This window comes from Epinephelus lanceolatus, chromosome 18 (assembly GCF_041903045.1).
Source record: "Epinephelus lanceolatus isolate andai-2023 chromosome 18, ASM4190304v1, whole genome shotgun sequence".
Lineage (NCBI taxonomy): Eukaryota > Metazoa > Chordata > Actinopteri > Perciformes > Serranidae > Epinephelus > Epinephelus lanceolatus.
In genome coordinates this window covers 3570908-3592404 of record NC_135751.1, presented here as the reverse complement: position 1 = coordinate 3592404, position 21497 = coordinate 3570908, and the positions used below count along the sequence as shown (strand labels likewise).

The window sequence follows — 21497 nt, the reverse complement described above, 5'->3', positions numbered from 1 at the left end:
CTGTGTACTTTTTCAGTAATTCTGTGTCAAAATCCTTAACAGAGGACAAGATTAAGGATATTTCACCCAACTTTGATGTAGAATAAAACACTTATTTTCCATAAGTAGCCCAAGATTCATATACTGCTGAACTTAGTACTCCCTAGATTATGTGCATCCATAATATGAAGTACTTTTACTATGTAATTTTCGAGTAATCCTTTGTCAAAATCCTTAACAGATCACAAGATCAAGGATATTTCACCCAACTTTGATGTGGAATAAAAAAAAGTTGGGTGAAATATACTTAATCTTGTGATCTGTTAAGGATTTTGACAAAGCATTACTCAAAAACTACACAGTAAAAATACTTCATATTATGCATGCACGTAGTCTACGAAGTGCAAAGTTCAGCGGTATATGGATCATAGACTACTTACGTAAAATAGTTTTTTATTCCACATCAAAGTTGGGTGAAATATCCTTAATCTTGTGATCTGTTATGGATTTTGACAAAGGATTACTCAAAAACTACACAGTAAAAGTACTTGATATTATGCATGCATGTAGTCTAGGAAGTACTAAGTTCAGTGGTATATGAATCATAGGCTATTTATGGAAAAAAAGTTTTTTTATTCCACATCAAAGTTGGGTGAAATATCCTTAATCTTATCCTCTGTTAGGGATTTTGACACAGGATTACTCGAGAAGTACACAGTAAAAGTACTTCATATTATGCATGCACATAGTCTAGGAAGTACTAAGTTCAGCGGTATATGAATCTTGGACTACTTATGGAAAATAAGTTTTTTATTCCACATCAAAGTTGGGTGAAATATCCTTAATCTTAAGATCTGTTATGGATTTTGACAAAGGATTACTGAAAAACTACACAGTAAAAGTACTTGATATTATGCATGCATGTAGTCTAGGAAGTACTAAGTTCAGTGGTATATGAATCATAGACTACTTATGGAAAAAAAGTTTTTTTATTCCACATCAAAGTTGGGTGAAATATCCTTATTTTATCCTCTGTTAGGGATTTTGACACAGGATTACTCGAGAAGTACACAGTAAAAGTACTTCATATTATGCATGCACATAGTCTAGGAAGTACTAAGTTCAGCGGTATATGAATCTTGAACTACTTATGGAAAATAAGTTTTTTATTCCACATCAAAGTTGGGTGAAATATCCTTAATCTTGTCCTCTGTTAAGGATTTTGACAAAGGATTACTCGAAAACTACACAGTAGAAGTACTTCATATTATGCATGCACGTAGTCTAGGAAGTACTTAGTTCAGCGGTATATGAATCACAGACTACTTACGGAAAATATTTTTTTTATTTCACATCAAATTGGGCGAAGTATCCTTAATCTTATCCTCTGTTAAGGATTTTCACACAGGATTACTGAAAAAGTACACAGTAAAAGTACTTCATATTATTCATGGACGTAGTCTAGGAAGTACTAAGTTCAGCGGTATATGGATCTTGGACTACTTATGGAAAATAGGTTTTTAATTCCGCATCAAAGTTGGGTGAAATATCCTTGATCTTGTGATCTGTTAAGGATTTTGACACAGGATTACTCAAAAACTACACACTAAAAATACTTCATATTATGCATGCATGTAGTCTAGGAAGTGCAAAGTTCAGCAGTATATGGATCATAGACTACTTATGGAAAATAAGTTTTTTATTCCACATCAAAGTTGGGTGAAATATCCTTAATCTTGTGATCTGTTAAGGACTTTGACAAAGGATTACTCAAAAACTACACAGTAAAAGTACTTGATATTATGCATGCAAGTAGTCTAGGAAGTACTAAATTCAGCGATATACGAATCATAGACTACTTATGGAAAATAAGTTTTTTATGGACTACATGGAAAATACGTTTTTTATTCTACGTCAAAGTTCAGCAAAATATCCTTGAACTTGTCCTCTGCAGTCTGACCCACAGTCACTACCAGCAGCTCTTCAGAGCCGTTTCATTACGATTACCATAAGTGTTAGTAGATTCGCGCACTAGAAAAAAACGTGCGGCTGATTTGACCAAGCAAAAGCAAACCACTGCTGGCTTGACCGCAGTAAATTTCGGCTTACACCGGCTGCGCTCCCCCTGCGCTGACAGTAGACCAGGTTTCAGATGGCAAGCTTTTAGCGCACCTTCGGCGAAGCCTTTTGGCACGAAACTGTCACTGCGCCAAGTTGGATCTGTCGACACCTCCCCCTGCTGCGCCACCACACCCATCTCAGCGCACCTCGGTCTGCCAAACTGAGCGCGCCTCGGGTTGCGCTGCTCGAAACTAGCTCTGCGCGGGGTTCGCCACCCTGCGCCACCCTGCGCTGCGCCGGGAAACTAGAGCCCTCTGTGTGTTCAGCTCTCAGTGCTTTTGTAGCTTCTAACTGAATCTCTGTGGTTTGGAGTTCAGTTTCTCTCCTGCATCCTGTTTGTACTTTACATATTTGTAAAGTTGCTGCTAGAAAATTCAACATTTCCTTATTTTGCTGCTTCACATTAAGTTTTTACAAAGCAAAATAACGGGGGGCTTTTATTTTTAAGACTATATAAGAATTAAAATAGGTTTATTACAAAATTAGCGAAACTTAATTAGCAGCTTTTCCTCAATTAAGACAAGTCTTATAATATGACAGGGAGGAAAGTACTATTTTCCAGTGACAAAAAAATTGATGGGTTTAGCCCAAAATGGTTCTAGTGGAATAAATCTCAAGAATGCGCCAATTCAGATGAAATGTCAACATTCACTCCAGCATATCCATTAAATACACGTGTTAAGAACTGCAGTCAAGCGAGCCATAATTTGTGAGCCGTCGTCAAGCCAGCCGCGACACGGATTTTTAATGCGTGCCTATTTGTGGTATTACGGTAGGGATGGTGGAAACAGCCAGACATAACAGAGACACCTGTTTTTCAGCAATGCATTCTCCCCTGTTTCTCCCTTTGATATACCAAATATTCAGTGCATCTTCTTGCACATTGTATGAATTTCAATTACAAAGTATCAGAATTTTTTTAACTACACTTTTTTAAAAGGAACTCTAAATTAAAAATATTGACATTTTTTTTCCCCGTCACTAAATAAAATGTTTATTATGTTATACATTTTATTAATGCATTCCTATTCTGGATGACCCCTACAATGGTCATATCATAATTTTCATGCAATTTTACTGTGGAGTTTATGAGAAATTTAAAGGTAAAATCTGCTCAAAATAAAACAAAAATGTAATCAAAGTTTCCTAATATTAAATATAATTTTTTTTTAAAAAAAAATCCTCAATAGGTAACATAAATCTTTCAATTGATTCTTGTTATAGGTGACCCCCACTACATCCAGATTAATTTTCATGCAATTTTACTGTAGAGTTTATGAGAAATTTAAAAGTTAAGTTTGCTCAAAACAAAACAAAATGTAATCAAAGTTTCCTAATATTAAATATTGATTTAAAGAAATCCTCCATAGGTTACATAAATCTTTCAATGGATTCTTGTTGTAGGTGACCCCCACTACATCCAGATCAATTTTCATGCAATTTTGCTGTAGAATTTATGAGAAATTTAAAGGTAAAATCTTGTAAATAAAAAAAACAAAACAAAAAAAACATAATCTAAAGTATAATCATAATTTCCTCATATTAAATATAATTAAAACAAAATCCCTAATAGGTTAAATAAAGCTTTCAATGGATTCTTGTTGTAGGTGACCCCCACTACATCCAAAACTATTTTCATGCAGTTTTACTGTAAAGTTTATGAGAAATGTAAGGGTAAAATCTGCTAAAAAAAAAAAAAAATACCCTAAAGTATAATCATAATTTCCTGAAAAAAAAAAATTAAAGGTAAAGTCTGCTCAAAATACAACAAAATGTAATCAAAGCTTCATCATATTAAATATTAATTTTTAAAAAGTCCTTCATAGGTTACATCAATCTTTTAATTGATTCTTGTTGTAGATGACTACCACTACATCCAAGACAATTTTCATGCAATTTTACTGTAGAATATAGGAGAAATTTAAAGATAAAGTCTGCTCAAAATGCAACATAATCTGATCAAAGCTTCATCATTTTACATATTAATTTTCCAAAAAATCCTAAATAGGTTACATCAATCTTTCAATTGATTCTTGTTTAAGGTTACCCCCACTATGACCATATCAACTTTCATGTAATTTTACTGTAGAGTTTATGAGAAATTTCAAGAGAAAACTTTCTCAAACACATGACGTGATGCTACTTTTTTTGTGTCCATATGGTTTAGTCAAATTTAAAAGGGTTAAAATTTGAAAATAAATGTATGATTAACTTACAAACTTTAATTTTGTGTGGATCCAGTATAAAATTTCTGCTTTTAATACATTTTGAGAGAATATATTAGAGGATAATGGCAAAAATGTCTAAGTGGTGTAACCATAAAAACTTGCACCAAATAATTAAACTTGCTTTAAATTATTACTTTTTTATATTCAATAAAGGTAATGGAATACATTTGTTCTAAATATGAAATTTAATTTGGGGAATCATGAAAGTTAAGTAAACTACATGAAGTGTCAAGTGGTGTAACCACCGTTTAAGAGGCCATTTTGTTAATATTGTAAAGAAGGCCATGTAACAGGAAATGGTGTTACAGAGAAGGACCTCTGATGATCACAACTGCTGCATGACAAGGTTAGAATCTTTTAAAATTACTAATAAATTGACGTTTTTAGACTCTGGTCAGGTTTGGTAAGTTTACATGTCAAATGGTATGACCCTAGAAAAACATTAATAATTCATAAAAATCATTAAAATGAATATTTACTTTAAAAAATATGTTTGAAATATTGACACTAAGACCATGTGCTTACACAGGTGTCCATGGTAATGCCTGTCAAATTTGATTTTAAAATGAATTTGACTCCTATTAAGAGCCTTCTGTTATAGGTAATTATGTCAAATATCAGCAGTTTATGATGGTAATTTGTTAGATATCAGTAGTTTATGATGCTGATTAAAGATGTATTATAAAAAAACCCTACTTTTGATCTTGTACAGTAGCTTTAAAATACCTAAAAATCCAATAATTCATTTAAAGTACAAGTGTTACTCAGACATTAAAATTTCTGTCTGTAAAATACAATTATTTACATTTCTGCTATTTCATTACAATACATGATACATTTATAGAAAACTAAAGTAATCAAACAAAATCAATAAAATCATTTTTCCCCATTAGATGCCAGTTTCGAACAAGGAAAAAGTGGCTCGTCATAGAGTGCTAATGCAAATGAATGCTAATGAATGCTAATGCTGCAGCAAGGGCCAATTACGTCCTTAAGAGTTGTTGTTGTCAGGTGACTTTTTCCCTTATCAGAATTTAAAATACAAAACATGAAACATGAGTTAAATTTTAAAATTAAATGATTGTTGTTAGCAAAGAATTTACAGTAGAAGAAATTAGTTAATTGTTGTCAGATGTTCTTTTTTCTGAACTTTCTCTCTCATTAAATTTTTATCAACCATATTCACAATAGTAGACCAGTTCACCCTTATGAGTTGCTGTCAGTTGACTTTTTTCTTAACAGAACTTAAGTTACAAAACATGAGTTACATTTTAAAATGAAACATGATTGTAAAATGTATTTTCAGCAAAGAATTTACAGTAGAAGAAATTAACTCACTGTTGCCAGATGTTCTTTTTTCTGAACTGAAATAACATGAAAAAAACAAGTTCACTTAACCTTGTTGACTGTCATATTTGATTTTCAGTGTCAATTCCTTCACCAAACAGTGGTGTTTGACTGTAGAAGGAACATGGTCAGGCAGTGTATCATATTTTTATGAAAAATACCAGTTACACCAATTGACACAACCCAGTATCATTTGATGTAACTGGTATTTTTTCATAAAAATATGATTATATACAGGAAAATAATTGTGGAGTAAAATGTGGAATAAATGTAATCCACCTCTGTAGTGCAACACTGTGTTTTTTAACAAATTTTACATAATTTGTCACACGTTATTTAGAAAAAAAGGGGTGTTTCTAGGAAATGTCCTGCTCAGTATTGCCAAAATGCATTAAAATTTAAATATAGAAATACTCCAAAAATATCTTATTTCAATTTAATGCTTTTCAAATAAAGATATTTTTTATAAGTACACTTAAATCTACTGTAGGTGGATAAAATATTTAATATTTATCATTCTTTCGTGGTTACACCATTTTACATTTTCAGGAGCATTCAGTCTTACTTTTCATAAAAATGGTGCAAATGTCATTTCAAATGACATAAAACCAACAAAAATACAGAATGTACATTTTAACAAATCTGATGCATGCTTTGAAAACTATTTTTGAAGATATTTCTGAATTGCTCATCTTGCCAACCCTGATTTGTCACTGACCCATAAATTTCCTTTTCAGCTTGCTGTGCACTGTTTATATACCTAATTTTCTGTGAAAGTAAAGTTCCATTTTTGAGAGCATATAAACTATCATGTTCATAATCTAAATGAAATCCAATGTTATGCTAGCATGTCTTCCCTGTCCTCAATTAAGTAATGTTGAGGGGTTTTTTAGCAATCTTTCTGTTGAATACTTTTAATAACACTGTCATATAATATTTTAGTTGTGCTAGGCCAATGCAAAGACACAGATGTACAGACAGATTGACAGAGAGCAAAAACAAAGACAATAACATCAAAGTCTTTCAGCCTATGTGAACTTCATATTTTACAGTGTACTGCTTTAGGTTTTTAAGTTGTCTGTCACATTTGTTCTCTTATGCTTCCTTTTACATCATAGTTTTGTAGATTTCTTTCTTTTTTCCAGACACAACCTACTTTTGTCTGCAAGAGTACAGCACTTCAGTTGTTGTATTGTACCCACTAACATCAGATAGTCAGATAGGTCGACAGATCGATAGATGTAATTTTTTTACTAAAAGTAATGCACATGCATAAATCTAAAATTTCCAGGGTGTTTCAAGGGTGTTGAGCAGTCTGATGTTAGAGGGTATAATACAATGACTGAAATGCTGTCCTCCTGTAGACAAAAGTAGGTTGTGTTTGGGAAAAAAGAAAGAAATCAACAAAACTATAATGTAAAAGGAGGTGTAAGAGAACACTTTTATGTGCTCTAAAAAGTTGAACCTTTAATTTATATACAGTGCATTCAGAAAGTATTCAGACCCCCTTCACTTTTGTCACTTCTGTTATGTTGCAGCCTGATGCTACAATCATTTAAATTCTTTTTTTTTTTTCACTTTAATCTACACTCAGTGCCCCATAATGACAAAGTGAAAATAGAATATTAGAATTTTTCACTAATTTATTAAAAAGGACAAACTGAAATATCACATTTGCATAAGTATTCAGACCCTTTGCAGCAACACTTGAAATTCCGCTCAGGTGCCTCTCATTCCCCTTGACCATTGCAGAGATGTTTCTACACCTTGACTGGACTCCACCTGTGGCAAATCAAATTGATTGGACATGATTTGGAAGGCACACACCTCTCTATAAAAAGGCCTCACAGGTGACAATGCATATCAGAGCAAAAACCAAGCCATGAGGACAAAGGAACTGCCTGCAGAGCTCAGAGACAGAATTGTTGCAAGGCACAAATATGGGGAAGGCTACAAAAAAATTTCTGCTGCACTGAACGTTCCCAAGAGCATACTGGTCTCCATAATTCTCAAATGGAAGAAGTTTGGCACAACCAGGACTCTACCAAGAGCTGCTCATCTGGAGAAACTGAGTAATCGGGGGAGAAGGGCTTTAGTAAGAGAGGTGACCAAGAACCCAATGGTCACTCTGACTGAGCTCCAGAGATCTGTGTGGAGATGAGACAAAGTTCCAGAAGGACAACCATCACTGCAGCCCTCCATCAATCTGGGCAGAGTGGCTAGACGGAAGCCTCTCCTCAGTGCAAAACACATGAAAGCCCGCTTGGAGTTTGCAAAGAAGCACCTGAAGGACTCTCAGACTGTTAACAAGATTCTCTGGTCTGATGAAACCAAAATAAAACAGTTTGGCCTCAATTCTAAGCCTTATGTCTGGAGGAAACGAGACACAGCTCATCACCTGCCAAATACCATCCCAACAGTGAAACATGGTGGTGACAGCATCATGCTGTGGGGGTGTTTTTCAGCAGCAGGGCCTGGGAGACTGGTCAGGAATGAGGGAAAGTTGAATGGAGCAAAGTACAGAGAGATCCTCAATGAAAGTCTGTTCCACAGCGCTCAGGACCTCAGACTGGGCTGACAGTTCGCCTTCCAACATGACAATGACCCTAAGTACACAGCCAAGACAACACAGAAGTGGCTTAGGGGCAACTCTGTGAATGTTCTGGAGTGGTCCAGCCAAAGCCCTGACTTGTGAACTTCAACGAACATCTCTGGAGAGACCTGAAAATGGCTGTCCACTAGGGCTGCTCGATTATGGAAAAAATCATAATCACGATTATTTTGGTTAAAATAGAAATCACGATTATGCAAACAATTATGCGGCGCAAGTGATGACTTATTTACACGACGGCATGTCATTTCTGTCTCCACATGGTCGCACGTTTACAATTCTCCTCTGCTCTCTGTATCGCGCACGGCAGAGTTCGGCCCTGATGTGCGCACACACACACACACACACACCAACCTCTCTCGCTCTCCCTCTGATATTTTCCGCACGCTGTTTTTTTAAATCTTCGGCGATCACCTGCCCCTCACATTATTCAATTTCACCTACTTGACTGGCTCGTGGAGTGAATAGAGGAGAGGAGAGGAGGGGGCAGTATTGCGCATGCGCAGCTTCCGGGTGCGTTTCATTTGCAACACAAGACAATGAGAGTAAACTGACAAGAAGTGCATAATCGTTTTATAGGGCTGTGCGATATGACGATATATATCGTGTGACGAGAGAAAAATGTCTATCGTTTCATATTTTTCTCTATCATTTATATTGTTGTGACGCAAATTACACTTTTTACGGCAATATTTTTTGTCATTTGGAGTCTGTCCATCTTTTGCATGGATCACATTGATAAATTACTCTTCTGGGCAACTTTTTATTCATTGGATTAAAATGTGCTATATTGTGATATGTATCATTATCGGGATATGAAATGACCTATATCGTGATATGAGATTTTGGTCATATTGCCCAGCCCTATCGTTTTATGTCGATTATTTTGTTTTCATAATCGTTGAAAGCCCAAATTGTAATCTAGATTAAAATTCGATTAATTGAGCAGCCCTACTGTCCACCGACAGCCCCCATCCAACCTGATTGGGCTAGAGAGGATTTGCAAAGAAGAGGAGGGGGCAGTTTTGCGCATGCGCAGCTTCTGGGTGCGTTTGATTTGCAACACAAGACAACGAGAGTAAACTGACAAGAAGTGCATAATCATTTTATAGGGCTGTGCGATATGACGATATATATCGTGTAACGAGAGAAAAATGTCTATTGTTTCATATTTTCCTCTATCATTTATATTGTTGTGACGCAAATTACACTTTTTACGGCAATATTTTTTGTCATTTGGAGTCTGTCCATTATTATTATATTTTCGTCATTATGCGGTTCTGAGTGTAGATTAATGTAAAAAAAAAATGAATTAAACGATTGCAGCATCAGGTTGCAACATAACAAAAGTGAAAAAAGTGAAGAGGGTCTGAATACTTTCTAAATGCACTGTAGACACTGCACAGCAAACTCAAAGGGAAATCTTATTTTTATTCTATTGTATCTTATTTATATATGTGTTTCAACAGAAATTTCTCTTTAAATTTTTCATAAACTCTACAGTAAAACTGAATGAAAATTGGTCTGGTCAAAGTGGGGGTCACCTACAACAAGAATGCATTAAAAGATTTATGTAACCTATGAAGAATCTTTTTTTTTTTAATTAATATTATTTATATATAATAATAATAATAATAATAATAATAATATATTATATATTAACAATAATAATAATAATAATATATTAATATATTATATATTAATATATTTGGGGCGGCAGTAGCTCAGTCCATAAGGACTTGGGTTGGGAACCGGAGGGTCGCTTGTTCAAGTCCCTGTTCAGACCAAAATATGGAGCGTGGACTGGTAGCTGGAGAGGTGCCAGTTCACCTCCTGGGCACTGCCGAGGTGCCCCTGAGCAAGGCACCGAACCCCCCAACCGCTCGGAGCGCCTGTCATGGGCAGCCCACTCTGACATCTCTCCACTTAGTGCATGTATAGGTCCAGTTTGTGCATGTGTGTGTGTTCGGACCTGTGTGTAATTGACAAACAGAGTGAAAAATTGAAAAATTGAATTTCCCCTCGGGGATTAATAAAGTATATAAAATTAAATTTTAAAAAAAACCTGACAGAGGATCTGTGTGTTTGTGCTGGGGAAAACTCACGAATGTAGCAAGACAGCTACAGAGGAAATTATTAAATATTCAGTTGCAATTTGAGCAGACTTTACCTTTAAATTTCTCATAAACTCTACAGTAAAATTGCATGAAAATTAATCTGGATGTAGTTGGGGTCACCTACAACAACAATCCATTTAAAGATTTATGTAACCTATTAGGGATTTATTTTAAAAATTATATTTAATATGAGGACATTATGATTATACTATAGAGTATTGTTTACAAGATTTTACCTTTAAGTTTCTCATAAACTCTACAGTAAAATTGCATGAAAATTGATCTGGATGTAGTGGGGGTCACCTACAACAAGAATCAATTGAAAGATTTATGTTACCTATTGAGGATTTTTTTTTTAATTAATATTTAATATTAGGAAACTTTGATTACATTTTGTTGTATTTTGAGCAGATTTTACCTTTTAAATTTCTCATAAACTCCACAGTAAAATTGCATGAAAATTATGATATGTCCATTGTAGGGGTCACCCAGAATAGGAGTGGATTAATAAAACGAATAATATAATAAGCATTTTATTTAGTGACAGGAAAAAAAAAGTTTGTCGATATTTTTAATTTAGAGCTCTACAGTACAGCAGAAAAACTTCTGACACTTTGTAATTGAAATTCATATAATGTGCAAGACAATGCACTGTATATTTGGTATATCAAAGGGAGAAACGGGAGAATGCATTGCTGAAAAACGGACGTCTCTGTCACGCCTGGCTGTTTCCACCATCCCTACCGTAATACCATGAATAGACACGCATTAAAAATCCGTGTCGCGGCTGGCTTGACGACGGCTGACAAATGACGGGTCAATGGACCGCAGTTGTTCAGAGCAGATTTAGTGTCATTTATTGGATAGGAGAGGAATTAATGGGATGAGGGCATCTTACCCATCTTACCCTACAGTTCTGCTCTAACGTTGATACTCTGCCTCTGGGTCGTGATCAGAAAAAAATAAAAACCAACCTGTTCTTGTACAGCAGGATGTCCCTGGAGATGATGATGCGTGACGGTAACAATAGCTAGGCTAATCTGATGCTAGCACTCTTGTTTCTCATCTGTTTGAAGATGTGTAGGTAGCTGACGTAAATATAAAACACCACAGCCCATGTAGTGTTAATAAACTCACACAAAAAAATATTCGTACACTGCTCTCAACTGTAGTTCATAACTATCGCAGCTGCTGTCTGTCATGCAGGTCAGGTTATCATGTCTTCCGGTACACGTCACCACGTAAACAAAGCTGTCACTTGAACGATCTTCTTTTAAAAATTAGTTTTTATTTATTTTTACTAAAATGCAGTGTGTGCTGTGTGATTTACAGTTAAGCGACACATCGGATGCATTTCCAATTTACAAAAAAACTTAACTTCATGTATTCTTTGTTACTAATACGCTTTGTGTTCAAGTGATCGCAAGTGGAACGTTTGCGAGGTATTGCTTTCTGTCGGAAGATAAAAAATGAGTCGCTTTTCGGTTGCCATTTTGGCTCTATGTGAGGTGAGTTCCGGATGTTTCTTCAGCGTGGAGGTGACCGCACCGGTGAATAAAACCTGGTGAAATGGCTTCGTTGCGGGCAATAAGGAGGATGTTCTGCACTGCAGCAGACACAGCTGCAGCTCCGGTCACAGGCAGCAGATGGGAAAGGTTGAAAAACAGCAAGGCGGGTGAGAAACAGAGTCAGCTGACGTTAGGCTTTGTGGAAGGTTACAGGGACACTACGAGCCAACGTAGCTTTCGATATGATGTTAAAGTAAACAATAGTTAATCCTGCTGCACCATCCACTGGTATTATAATGTTTGTAGAGGGAAACATGATTACGTATTTTCCAGTGTTCCAGTGTGCATGTTGCAAATATTAGCACAAATATGTGTAACTATGTTCCCTTTGTATTTTTGCTATAAAAACATTAGTGTAGTTGTTATCAGTCAGGTCAACACTTACTAATCGCAGCAGCTGATACAGGCCTGTATAACTTCAGTCCTGTGTATCAAGAATCTGTTTGATAACGTCTCCTGACACTCGCTCCTGCACCTGTTACACTGTCACAAAAAAATAAGTGAACACTTGATGGTTACAGTATAACACCAAGTCAGTTAAAATTCAGAGATATCAATCTGCCCACAAGTGATTGTGAATCTATTTCGCCTGCTGTGGTGAAAGTATTACTTCGTCAGTACATCTTGCTGCTGCTGCTGCTGCTGCTGCTGCTGTTGTTGCTTTCGTACATACTGAGAACATATGCTTTGTATGTTTTTCATGTATATGGGTGAAAATCTATTGTAAAACTCGTCACAATCTGGAAAATTTGAAGCCTAATATGTAAACAAATATTTATAAGCCCAATAGAAGTCAACATTTATGAAACTAATTAATCAATCAATATAATTAAATTTTTAATCTGAACCATTCTGTTCTTTATTTCAAATGAGCTGAAATGAGGATTAGCAGAAAGCCTCCAAAAATGGGTTGTCAGGTTATCTTATAAACATATAGGGATGCACGATATATATTGGGCCGATAAATTATCGGCCAATAATGGGGTATTTTTTATAATTATGCAACATTCCGATAATTAAAATTATAAGCAATAAATAGTGCCAATAATACAAAGCCAGACTGCTTTCATTGACTTAACAAGAGCAGCATCAACACACCCAGCACAGTGGGTGGTACATATACCTTCAAATCTAGTTTGCAAGCCACCAGTAAACACTGAGTAGAAGAACAACAAATGCAGCATGCTGTCTTGAGGGCAAAACCTGTTGCGGCGTAGATGTCTTTCACAGTTCCAGAGGAAGACAAAAGGATTGCACCGAGGATCTGATCTCCGACCGCCCGACCCAGGTTAAGACACAGTGTTGAGGGATGGTTTCCAGATTGTTAGCACAAGCTAATTAGCAGCAACAGCTTGTATCCAACAACAAGCTTTTAAAAGACTTGACACTGTTGTTTAACTTGTGAAAAACTGCTAGCCATATGATGCTACAATTAATGATTATTTGTATTGATACCTGGCAACCCAGTCTGGAGTACATCTCTGTCTCTGGCTGCGTGTGTGTTCGAGACACAGCAGCTTGTTTGTCTGAGCTGAGTGTTAATGTGTGAGGTGAATCAATAGCACATCGTTATTCTACTTGGTAGTTGTAGGCTAATCTATCATGGGACATTGAGATGGCGTCTGGGTGTGTTTATAAAAATGCAGCGTGATGATATAAACTTTTCATGTTTTCATTTCATGCCAGATGTAAAGAGGACCTGCTGTTGTGCATTCAACCTGTTCATATGAGTCACCTGTCACTGTTTGTTTCTGTTAGTAGAGACTCAATTCTGCAGTTTAGTTTATACACTTTACTGATACAACAGAGAATTGCACAGTAACACTGGGCTTCATCATTTCCCTCTCTCTCTCTGATTAAAAGTCATTTTACATTCACATCCTCATGTTCATCTGTAGTGTAGGGTTATATGGGGCAGGGACATTGAGAGTATTTGACAATACCCCAGAAAATCTCCCTCTTTTTCACAGCCTGATGTTGGCAGGTTTGGGAGAGTCAGAACCGTTGTTTGTTTTTGTTGTGTTAGCAATAGTGATGTCATTTTAATGTGGTTAGGTCAGGTCTATGGAATATTAAATCATCCATATTTTCTCACCACATCTTAGCCTTTCTTACCCTCAGGTGTACATCAACTACAGAGTATACACTTCGTAAAATACAAAAATGTGAAATTATCAGTTATAGGCCATGAGAAGCAGGTGACTAGACGATTGGTTATCGGTATCAGTTGAAAAAAAGTCTATATCGGTGCATCCGTACTAACAAATGCTTCTGATGTTTGTGGCTGTTGCAGCTGTTATAGGAACCCTTTTATAAAACACTTAACTTTAATAAAACCATTTCAGAACTTGAACTTAACCACTGCATTTGCAGAAATTCACCAACATAGTTATTTAGGCTTTGTAATTTGTCGAACTAAATGAGTTAGTCTTATTTTTTATTAAATCAACTTTCTTTAAGGAATATAATTGATGGTGCTATTTGTCAGTGCAGGTGCTCCGCTGGAGTGCAGACAGTCACAGTGTAACCACAGTGGAAAAAGTTGTTTTTGAAAGGATGGACACCATGGAAATGGAGAAAACAGTCACAAAAAGTTTTTTATTTTGAGAGCCCCTCAACATAAATACAGCACCTTGGGTGCCTTGGTCCTGACCACATCAGTCGTACAACAAATAACGTTAAAGCACACCCTCTCCTGTAATATTGCTTACCTACAGAAACAATTGGTGTCCAGTTTTATTTTTTTATCAACAGCATATTTAGTTCCCTTAAAGTCAGAGAGAAGAACAGAATCTGTGAGACTGTGCTGCTCAGTCTGAGGATCGATTTAATGCCATGAAATTGAAAAATATTGTCCAGGAAATAGCTAAACATTAAATAGGACAAAGAAACTGGGTTTTCACCACCAAACTGTGTAACCACTCTCTTGAAATTGCTTTGAATTGTGTGTGTTAAAGACACCGCACAGGACTAAGTGTCCTTTGTTGTGCTGCATCCTTCCTTCTGTCTGTAGGTGTGTGGTGTCGCAGCCTGTTCTCTGACTACAAAGACGCATCCTGGGAGGTGGTTGTTGGTTTATGGGAGCGTCCGGTCAAAGCGTCTGTATATGCCTCACTGCTTGCTGGGACCTGGGCCTGCTTCTACACTAAACCTGACTGCTCGTCCTTTGAAGCCACCCTGCTGGAGTGCTCCAACCAGCTGGGCCTGCTTTCCCCATGGATACGCAACGGGACCTCTGACAGCCACATACAGAGTCTAGTAAAGCTTCGTAACGAGGGCCGGCTCCGTCATGCCAGCCTGGGTCTTCTCTCTCTGGTGTACTGTGCCGACTACGACCCTGACACCACACTGTATGAAGCCCAGTGCTCCAATCTGTCGGTACCCTGGAGGGAGCTCCCTGAGCGGATGCTAGATGTGGGCTTCGTTGGCCGCTGGTGGGTGCTGGACTTAAAGATGAAGGACTGTGATGTGAACGAGGAAGAGTTCAAGCACCTTCCAGCACACATGCAGGTGACATTGCCACCCAGTGTTAGGGAGGTGGAAAGGAATGAGAAGTTGCACAAAGAGTCCTGGTTAGTACTGACTCTGGAGGAAGAGGGGGAAGAAACAAATGTTGTGAACATAAAGGAGGAGCGTGTCAGTGAAGAGAGCCAAATAGCAACACTGAAAGAGTAACAAGCTGAAGTGCTGTGGAGACATTTCACACTGCAAGGAAAAAACATGCTGAATACAGAACTATACAAGGGTAGTTATTCTTTTTTTTTTTTTGTTACAGTCAGTCCTGGATTTTAAAAAAAAAACAAAAAACTTTTAGAACTCATTTTTCAGTTATGAATTGTCCAAACTATTTACTGCCACCACAAGTGGCCAAGGAATGAGGAAACATCCACAGCTTCCTCATCATAGTAAAAGCAGCCCTCTTCAAAGTCTTTAGTTTTATTTATTCCAGCCTGTTTTTTGTATCACAGAAAGTAATGCAATCATTTATCCTTTGAACCATGTATCAATAAAACTGTCAATTATTTCTAGATATCTTACTTTTGTTCTATCTCACTTGTCTCCCAACTCTAACATATTTATACAGACCACCAGCTGTTTTAAGATAGCATTTTCAATGTGTGATGTCTATTTGTCCCCATCCCATCAACCTGCCTTGCCTTGTCTTTTATTTAATTTAGGATTTTCACACATTTTCATTTACTGTCCTTTTCTTTACTTTCTGGCGCTGTGAGTGTGAAAATGTTTGTCTCTAGGAAGCATCCTCTCTTCTCTTAAAGTCTGAGCCGCTGACACCAAACCTGGCTTTTGCCTCTGATGTTTTAAATACAGTAAATCAATTAGGGATGTGCAAATAAGTACTCTAGTACTTGATTTGGACATCAGCATTTGTTCAATGTTTTGAGTAATTACTGCCAAACCTCCTTCATGTGAACATGACTTTTGTATTTTTCACTCTTTAAAATGGGTCCAATCCAATTTCAGGAGAGCTTGGCTTAGCGCCTCCTTGTCTAGCTGTTGCTTTTTTTATATTTAATATGAGACTACTGCTGCAGAAGTGTGAGCTCCATGCCGGGGAACAGTTGATAGTCCACCTGCGCGCACACATGCACACAGTGACAGGGCTAACTTAGCATCAAAAGTCTAAAGTTATCTCAGGGTTATTAACAGGTTTATCGACAGAGTTGAGTCGTTTTGGTGTTGGTGTAAGTTCGATGGGATGTTAATGGGCACAGTGTCTGATGATAGCTGCTTTTGTGTTAGCTCATGATAACTGGGCAGACGTTAAACTGACTAGGAGGGAAGTGGCTCTGGACCCTGGTGACAGTCCTGCAGTGCTGCATCTAACCTAATGACAGAGACAGAAAAATTGCTGATTTTTCTTATGTTAACTCTGAATGTATGGTTTAATAGGATAATTAAAGCCTTGCTGTTTAATCATTAAGATTCGAATAGCGCTTATTTCCCATTGTAGACCAATTTATATTCCTGTTCATATGTTTGATTTTTTTGTTGTTGTGAGTACTCAAGCAGGCTAAGTATGCTGATATCTGTGTATAGAGATTGGGGGTGACTTAATCCTGTGGAATACTTTAATGTGAGGGTGAAAACTTCTGTTCAAAGAAACCACTGACAGTGTTACCACAAAAGTGGTAAGTTTAGATGGTCCTTCATAACAAACTAAGATCCAAACAGGGTTTTGATTCTAACGGACAGTAAAAGTCCACTAATTAATGCACTTTGATACATGCTTTAATATGGACTGAATCAATGAAGAAATGAAATGGCATGTCTGGCTTTTTCAGAGTGAGGAGACAGAGAAACTCAGGGTTTCCCTCATCCCAGGGTTAAGTAACTCAGAGTTTTCACTAAACCTGCTTTTTGAAACAGGGCCCAGGCCTTTGGAGTGTAGAAACAGGGTACTGCATCTCCGAAACACCTTTGTCAGGTCAGTGCGTGTCATGTTGGCAGGTGCTTCCTTAGCTACAGTTAGTAGTTTGTCAGTAAAACTATATTATCAGTAACACAGACTTACACCATTCATTTTATTTCTTTTTTAATTTCTAGATGTATCTCCACAGTGGAAATATGCCACTACAACTTACAGAATACTGTGAATGTAGAAAAGCTGGCCTGGGCCCTGTAGGAAATATTTACTCATTTTTTTCAACTCACTGAATGTATCACTACATTGCACATTCAGAATAATAATAAATAATAATAAATACATAATCATTATTTGACAAATCATCAATCATATGTGTGTGTACACATACATACAACAACTCGCTGACTTTTAAAACATGACGAGGGGTCCCAACTACACACAGTTTTTTTCTGGGGGGTCACAAGCCAAAAAGGCTGAGAACCAATGGTTGTATAATATAAGGTCATATGTTTTTCAGCCTGAGAAGTATAATTCTTTACTTTGAACCATAGTGGTGCAGTACAGTAATATATAGAAGCATACAATGGGAAAACTTAATTACCAGAGGAATCAGAGTAGACATCCTCTACTGAGTATCCTCTTCTTGATGAGGGAGCTGATGTTCAGCTCCAACTTGAGGTCCTGAGTAATGAAGGAGCCAGAGGAAAGACTTGCACCACCAAACTGTGGTTGTCGTCTTCACTTATCTTGCCAGCAAGTTTTTCATCCTCCACAGTCGACTTCATGTTGAAAGCGTACGACTCCAGGCCAGCATTGGCTGGGGAATCACACAGGGTGATGGGGGAAACTATATTAAGGGGTTGAGCTCCAGGTTGTTTTCAGTGCACCAGAGGGGTATTCCAGGTAGGAGGTTCAACAAACCCTGAGTCTAATCCTGAACTCTGAGTTGATTTACCCAGAGGTGGGAAACTCTGAGTATCCGGTTCCAGAACAGCTGATTTGAATTAGTTCAATCAACTCTGAGTAGGTACACCTTCCCTGCGTTCCAATACCCATACTACCATACTATTTAGTATGCCAGAAAAAGAATTAGTGTGTCCCAATACATAGTATGTCAGATGCAGTATGCCAGAAGTACCAGGATATTCTACTACATCCAGTCATATTTCGCAGTATGCATGTCAGCATGCTTCTTTGGCCATTCTGACCCACAATCCTTTGCGCAGCGGAAGTTACGTCGCACTGACTGAGCTGCGTGTACAACCAACGCCCACACTTCCTTTCATACATGGTTTATTTAATTTGAGATACTAAGACACTACATATTAGGACTGCAATGATCTGATTATATACTGTCACATATACAGTTTTGCAAGAACACGGTTACAACATTCAACTTAATTGTGATTATAGTATAATCAATGTTAGGGTTCAACTATGACTACAATATAGAAGATTCTACCAGTACAGGCAGTGGTGTAAGTGTGGTATAAATAATGAATGAATATGACTAAATATGAATACACTATGGGCCAGGTATGAGCAGTATAGACCAGTAAATATATGAATAGTAAAAGTCAAATACATATTAAGTAATGTAGTAAGAATGTGCAAGTATGTTACACTACAAATTAAAGTAATGTGAATGTAAGACTACCTCACGTGCAGACAGAATATAGTGCCAGCAGCTGCATAGCTGTAAATATATTTAACAACAAACATCTGCCAGCAACAGAGAGCTGTGTGTGAAGGGGTTAATATGCCTACTGGTGACTAGTTCAATAGACAGGTCACTAATAATAGGCTTGGGACTGTTTACGTGAACACGTCAGTTTATTAGAAGCAACAACATACATTACGACATAACAGCAACAGAGCTCTCCGGCACCTCCGACAGTATGCGCGACTCTGGCGAGCTCGACGAGAGGAGATTTGCTGCATCTCCAAAGTACAACAAAACAAAATATTCAAATGTGGCGCTACGGACGGCGGCGGAAGTGAGCAAGAGGGTCGGACTTCAGGGAGCGATGTGATGGCGGATGTAGTGTGTCCCAATAGTATGCATACTGCATGCACACTGCATACTACACTACATACTTTTTAAAGGCAGCTGCAGTACATACTAAAAGTATATAGTAGAAGTATGCTATTTGGAACGCAGGCCTTGAGTTAAACGCGTGCACAACAATAAAAAGCCATCATCAATGGAGCCCCGATACTTCGATTCACCACGGCAACCGGAGAGAAAAAGCGATCAACTTATTTTACACCTGTGGACATGAATGCCTACAGCGAATATGGGCATATATTTAGTTAAAAAAGTAACACCGCTAAGTCGCGTAAGTTTGAATGCACTAGTCCATTAATTTACATTTAACCACACTTAATTAAAATCGTAGTATACAGGTGAAAAAGTGGTGGAGTGATTTTGAATAAATTCTGATTTTCATGTAGGTGCAATCTCACAGGGGAAAACGCACTTGGAAGTAGCTTAACATGAAATATAAAAACATCATTCAAACAGGTAAGGCATATTTGACTTGGCCATGACTGTACCTTTCTTTATTTTTATTCATATTTGATTTATTAAAGTAGCTTAAATAACCTCATTCAGTGGCTATTTCATTATGTACTGTAGGTCTTAGTAATTTAACCCCCCCCCCCAAAAAAAAAAAAAAAATACTGTTTCAACTTATATGTCCTCTTGCCTAATATCCTGCTTAGTAACATTTGAGTTCTACTCAGCCTACAGAAAGAAGGCAGAGGCTGCAAAACATCACCAATATCATATAAAAAGTTACCATTTGCAAAAACACGTGCTCTGATGAGAGCGCACGTCTGTGGTGTGTCAGATTTGATATGTGTGGCATGTGAGTCTAATGAAAAACGGTACTGTTCAAACAGATATTCATTGGGAAATGACAGCACATCTAAGGCATAAAGCATTGTGAATTAATTCTGCCTCGATATCGATCAGATTTCCTACATACGAACAACCCATGTCTGTCTGACAGCTTGCTTCAGGCTCGGCAGTAGGGAGGAGACAGGGTGAACTCAGGGTTTCACTGGTTCTGCACATCTTCAACCTCAGCCTCAGTCTGGAGAAGGTTCCTGTCCTGAGGAAGACTTCCTGCGTGGTTCCTGTACCAAAGACTGCACACCCCAGGGAGCCCAACCACCTCAGACCTGTAGCCCTGACCTCCAACCTGATAAAGACCATGGAGAGGATTATACTCAACTACCTCCAACCCCTGGTTAGAACAGAACTGGACCAACTGCAGTTCGCATATCAGACAGGCATTGGGGTGGATGACCCAGTCATCTACCTGCTCCACCGATCACTGTCTCACCTGGAGAACACTGGAAGTGCTGTGAGAGTCATGTTTTGTTTTTTTTTACTTTTCCAGCGCTTTCAATACAATACAACCATCTCTGCTCAGGGGGAAGCTGGAAGGAGCTGGAGTTGACCGCCACCTGGCTGCGTGGACCATCGACTACCTCACCAGCAGACTACAGTATGTGAGGCTTCGTGACTGTATGTCTGATGTGGTAGTCTGCAGCACGGGGACTCCACAGGGGACAGTCCGCGCCCCCTTCCTCTTCACCCTGTACACATCGGACTTCAGATACAACACGGACAGCTGCCACCTCCAGAAGTTCTCTGATGATACGGTAGTGAGTGACGTTGCTAGGAACCGGGTGCGTTGCTCGGGAAGAGTGTGTTGGCACTGAGGGTGATGAGCCAAGTGATTGCAGCTGTGAGTGTGGGTGGTAAGAGTGAAAAGAGGGAGAGAGAGGGGCGGCAGTTGTCTCTGGGGAGCGGAGCTTGGTGAGCGTTACCGGGCTAAAGCCCAGCCAAACAGTGGTTGTTGTGCACTCGATCTCGGGGGGAGGGTGCCGTTTGCACGCTGTTTAGGGCTGCCGGCGGCGAAGATAGTCAGCGGGGGAGCAGGGAGAGGTTCCTGAATCCGACAGGGACACGGGGAGGATAGTGGGGACCATAGGAGTGCTTCTGTCCGCTCTCCAGCCGTGTGTAGAGGCTCTCCTGTAGCCTGTGGAGTCGCCTCGCTGCGCTGGACTGGCCGGTTCCCCCACCACAGTTACTGCCAGTGGCCGTCCCGCGCTGAAGCTCAGACCCCG

The 21497-nt window shown here is 38.2% G+C and overlaps 2 protein-coding genes and 1 pseudogene across 3 annotated transcripts in view; 2 read left to right on the top strand and 1 right to left on the bottom strand.

Annotated features, from left to right (window-relative positions):
- Positions 1 to 11638, bottom strand: part of yipf2 (Yip1 domain family, member 2) — a 49802-nt gene extending 38164 nt beyond the window's left edge. The window contains exon 1 of the mRNA XM_033644543.2: positions 11378 to 11638. The gene's annotated coding sequence lies outside the window, so the exon portion shown is untranslated. The remainder of the gene's footprint in view (positions 1 to 11377) is intronic.
- On the top strand, positions 7558 to 9263 carry LOC144458672 (uncharacterized; annotated as a pseudogene). The gene has a single exon (XR_013488051.1). The product of XR_013488051.1 is annotated as an uncharacterized LOC144458672 (transcript).
- Positions 11639 to 11849: 211 nt separating the features above from the next.
- Positions 11850 to 16001, top strand: timm29 (translocase of inner mitochondrial membrane 29). Its single transcript, XM_033643741.2, has 2 exons — positions 11850 to 12078; positions 14985 to 16001. Exons 1-2 carry the CDS (start codon positions 11973 to 11975, stop codon positions 15644 to 15646), a joined length of 768 nt encoding a protein of 255 aa, XP_033499632.2. The 5' UTR covers positions 11850 to 11972; the 3' UTR covers positions 15647 to 16001.
- Positions 16002 to 21497: the final 5496 nt, after the last annotated feature.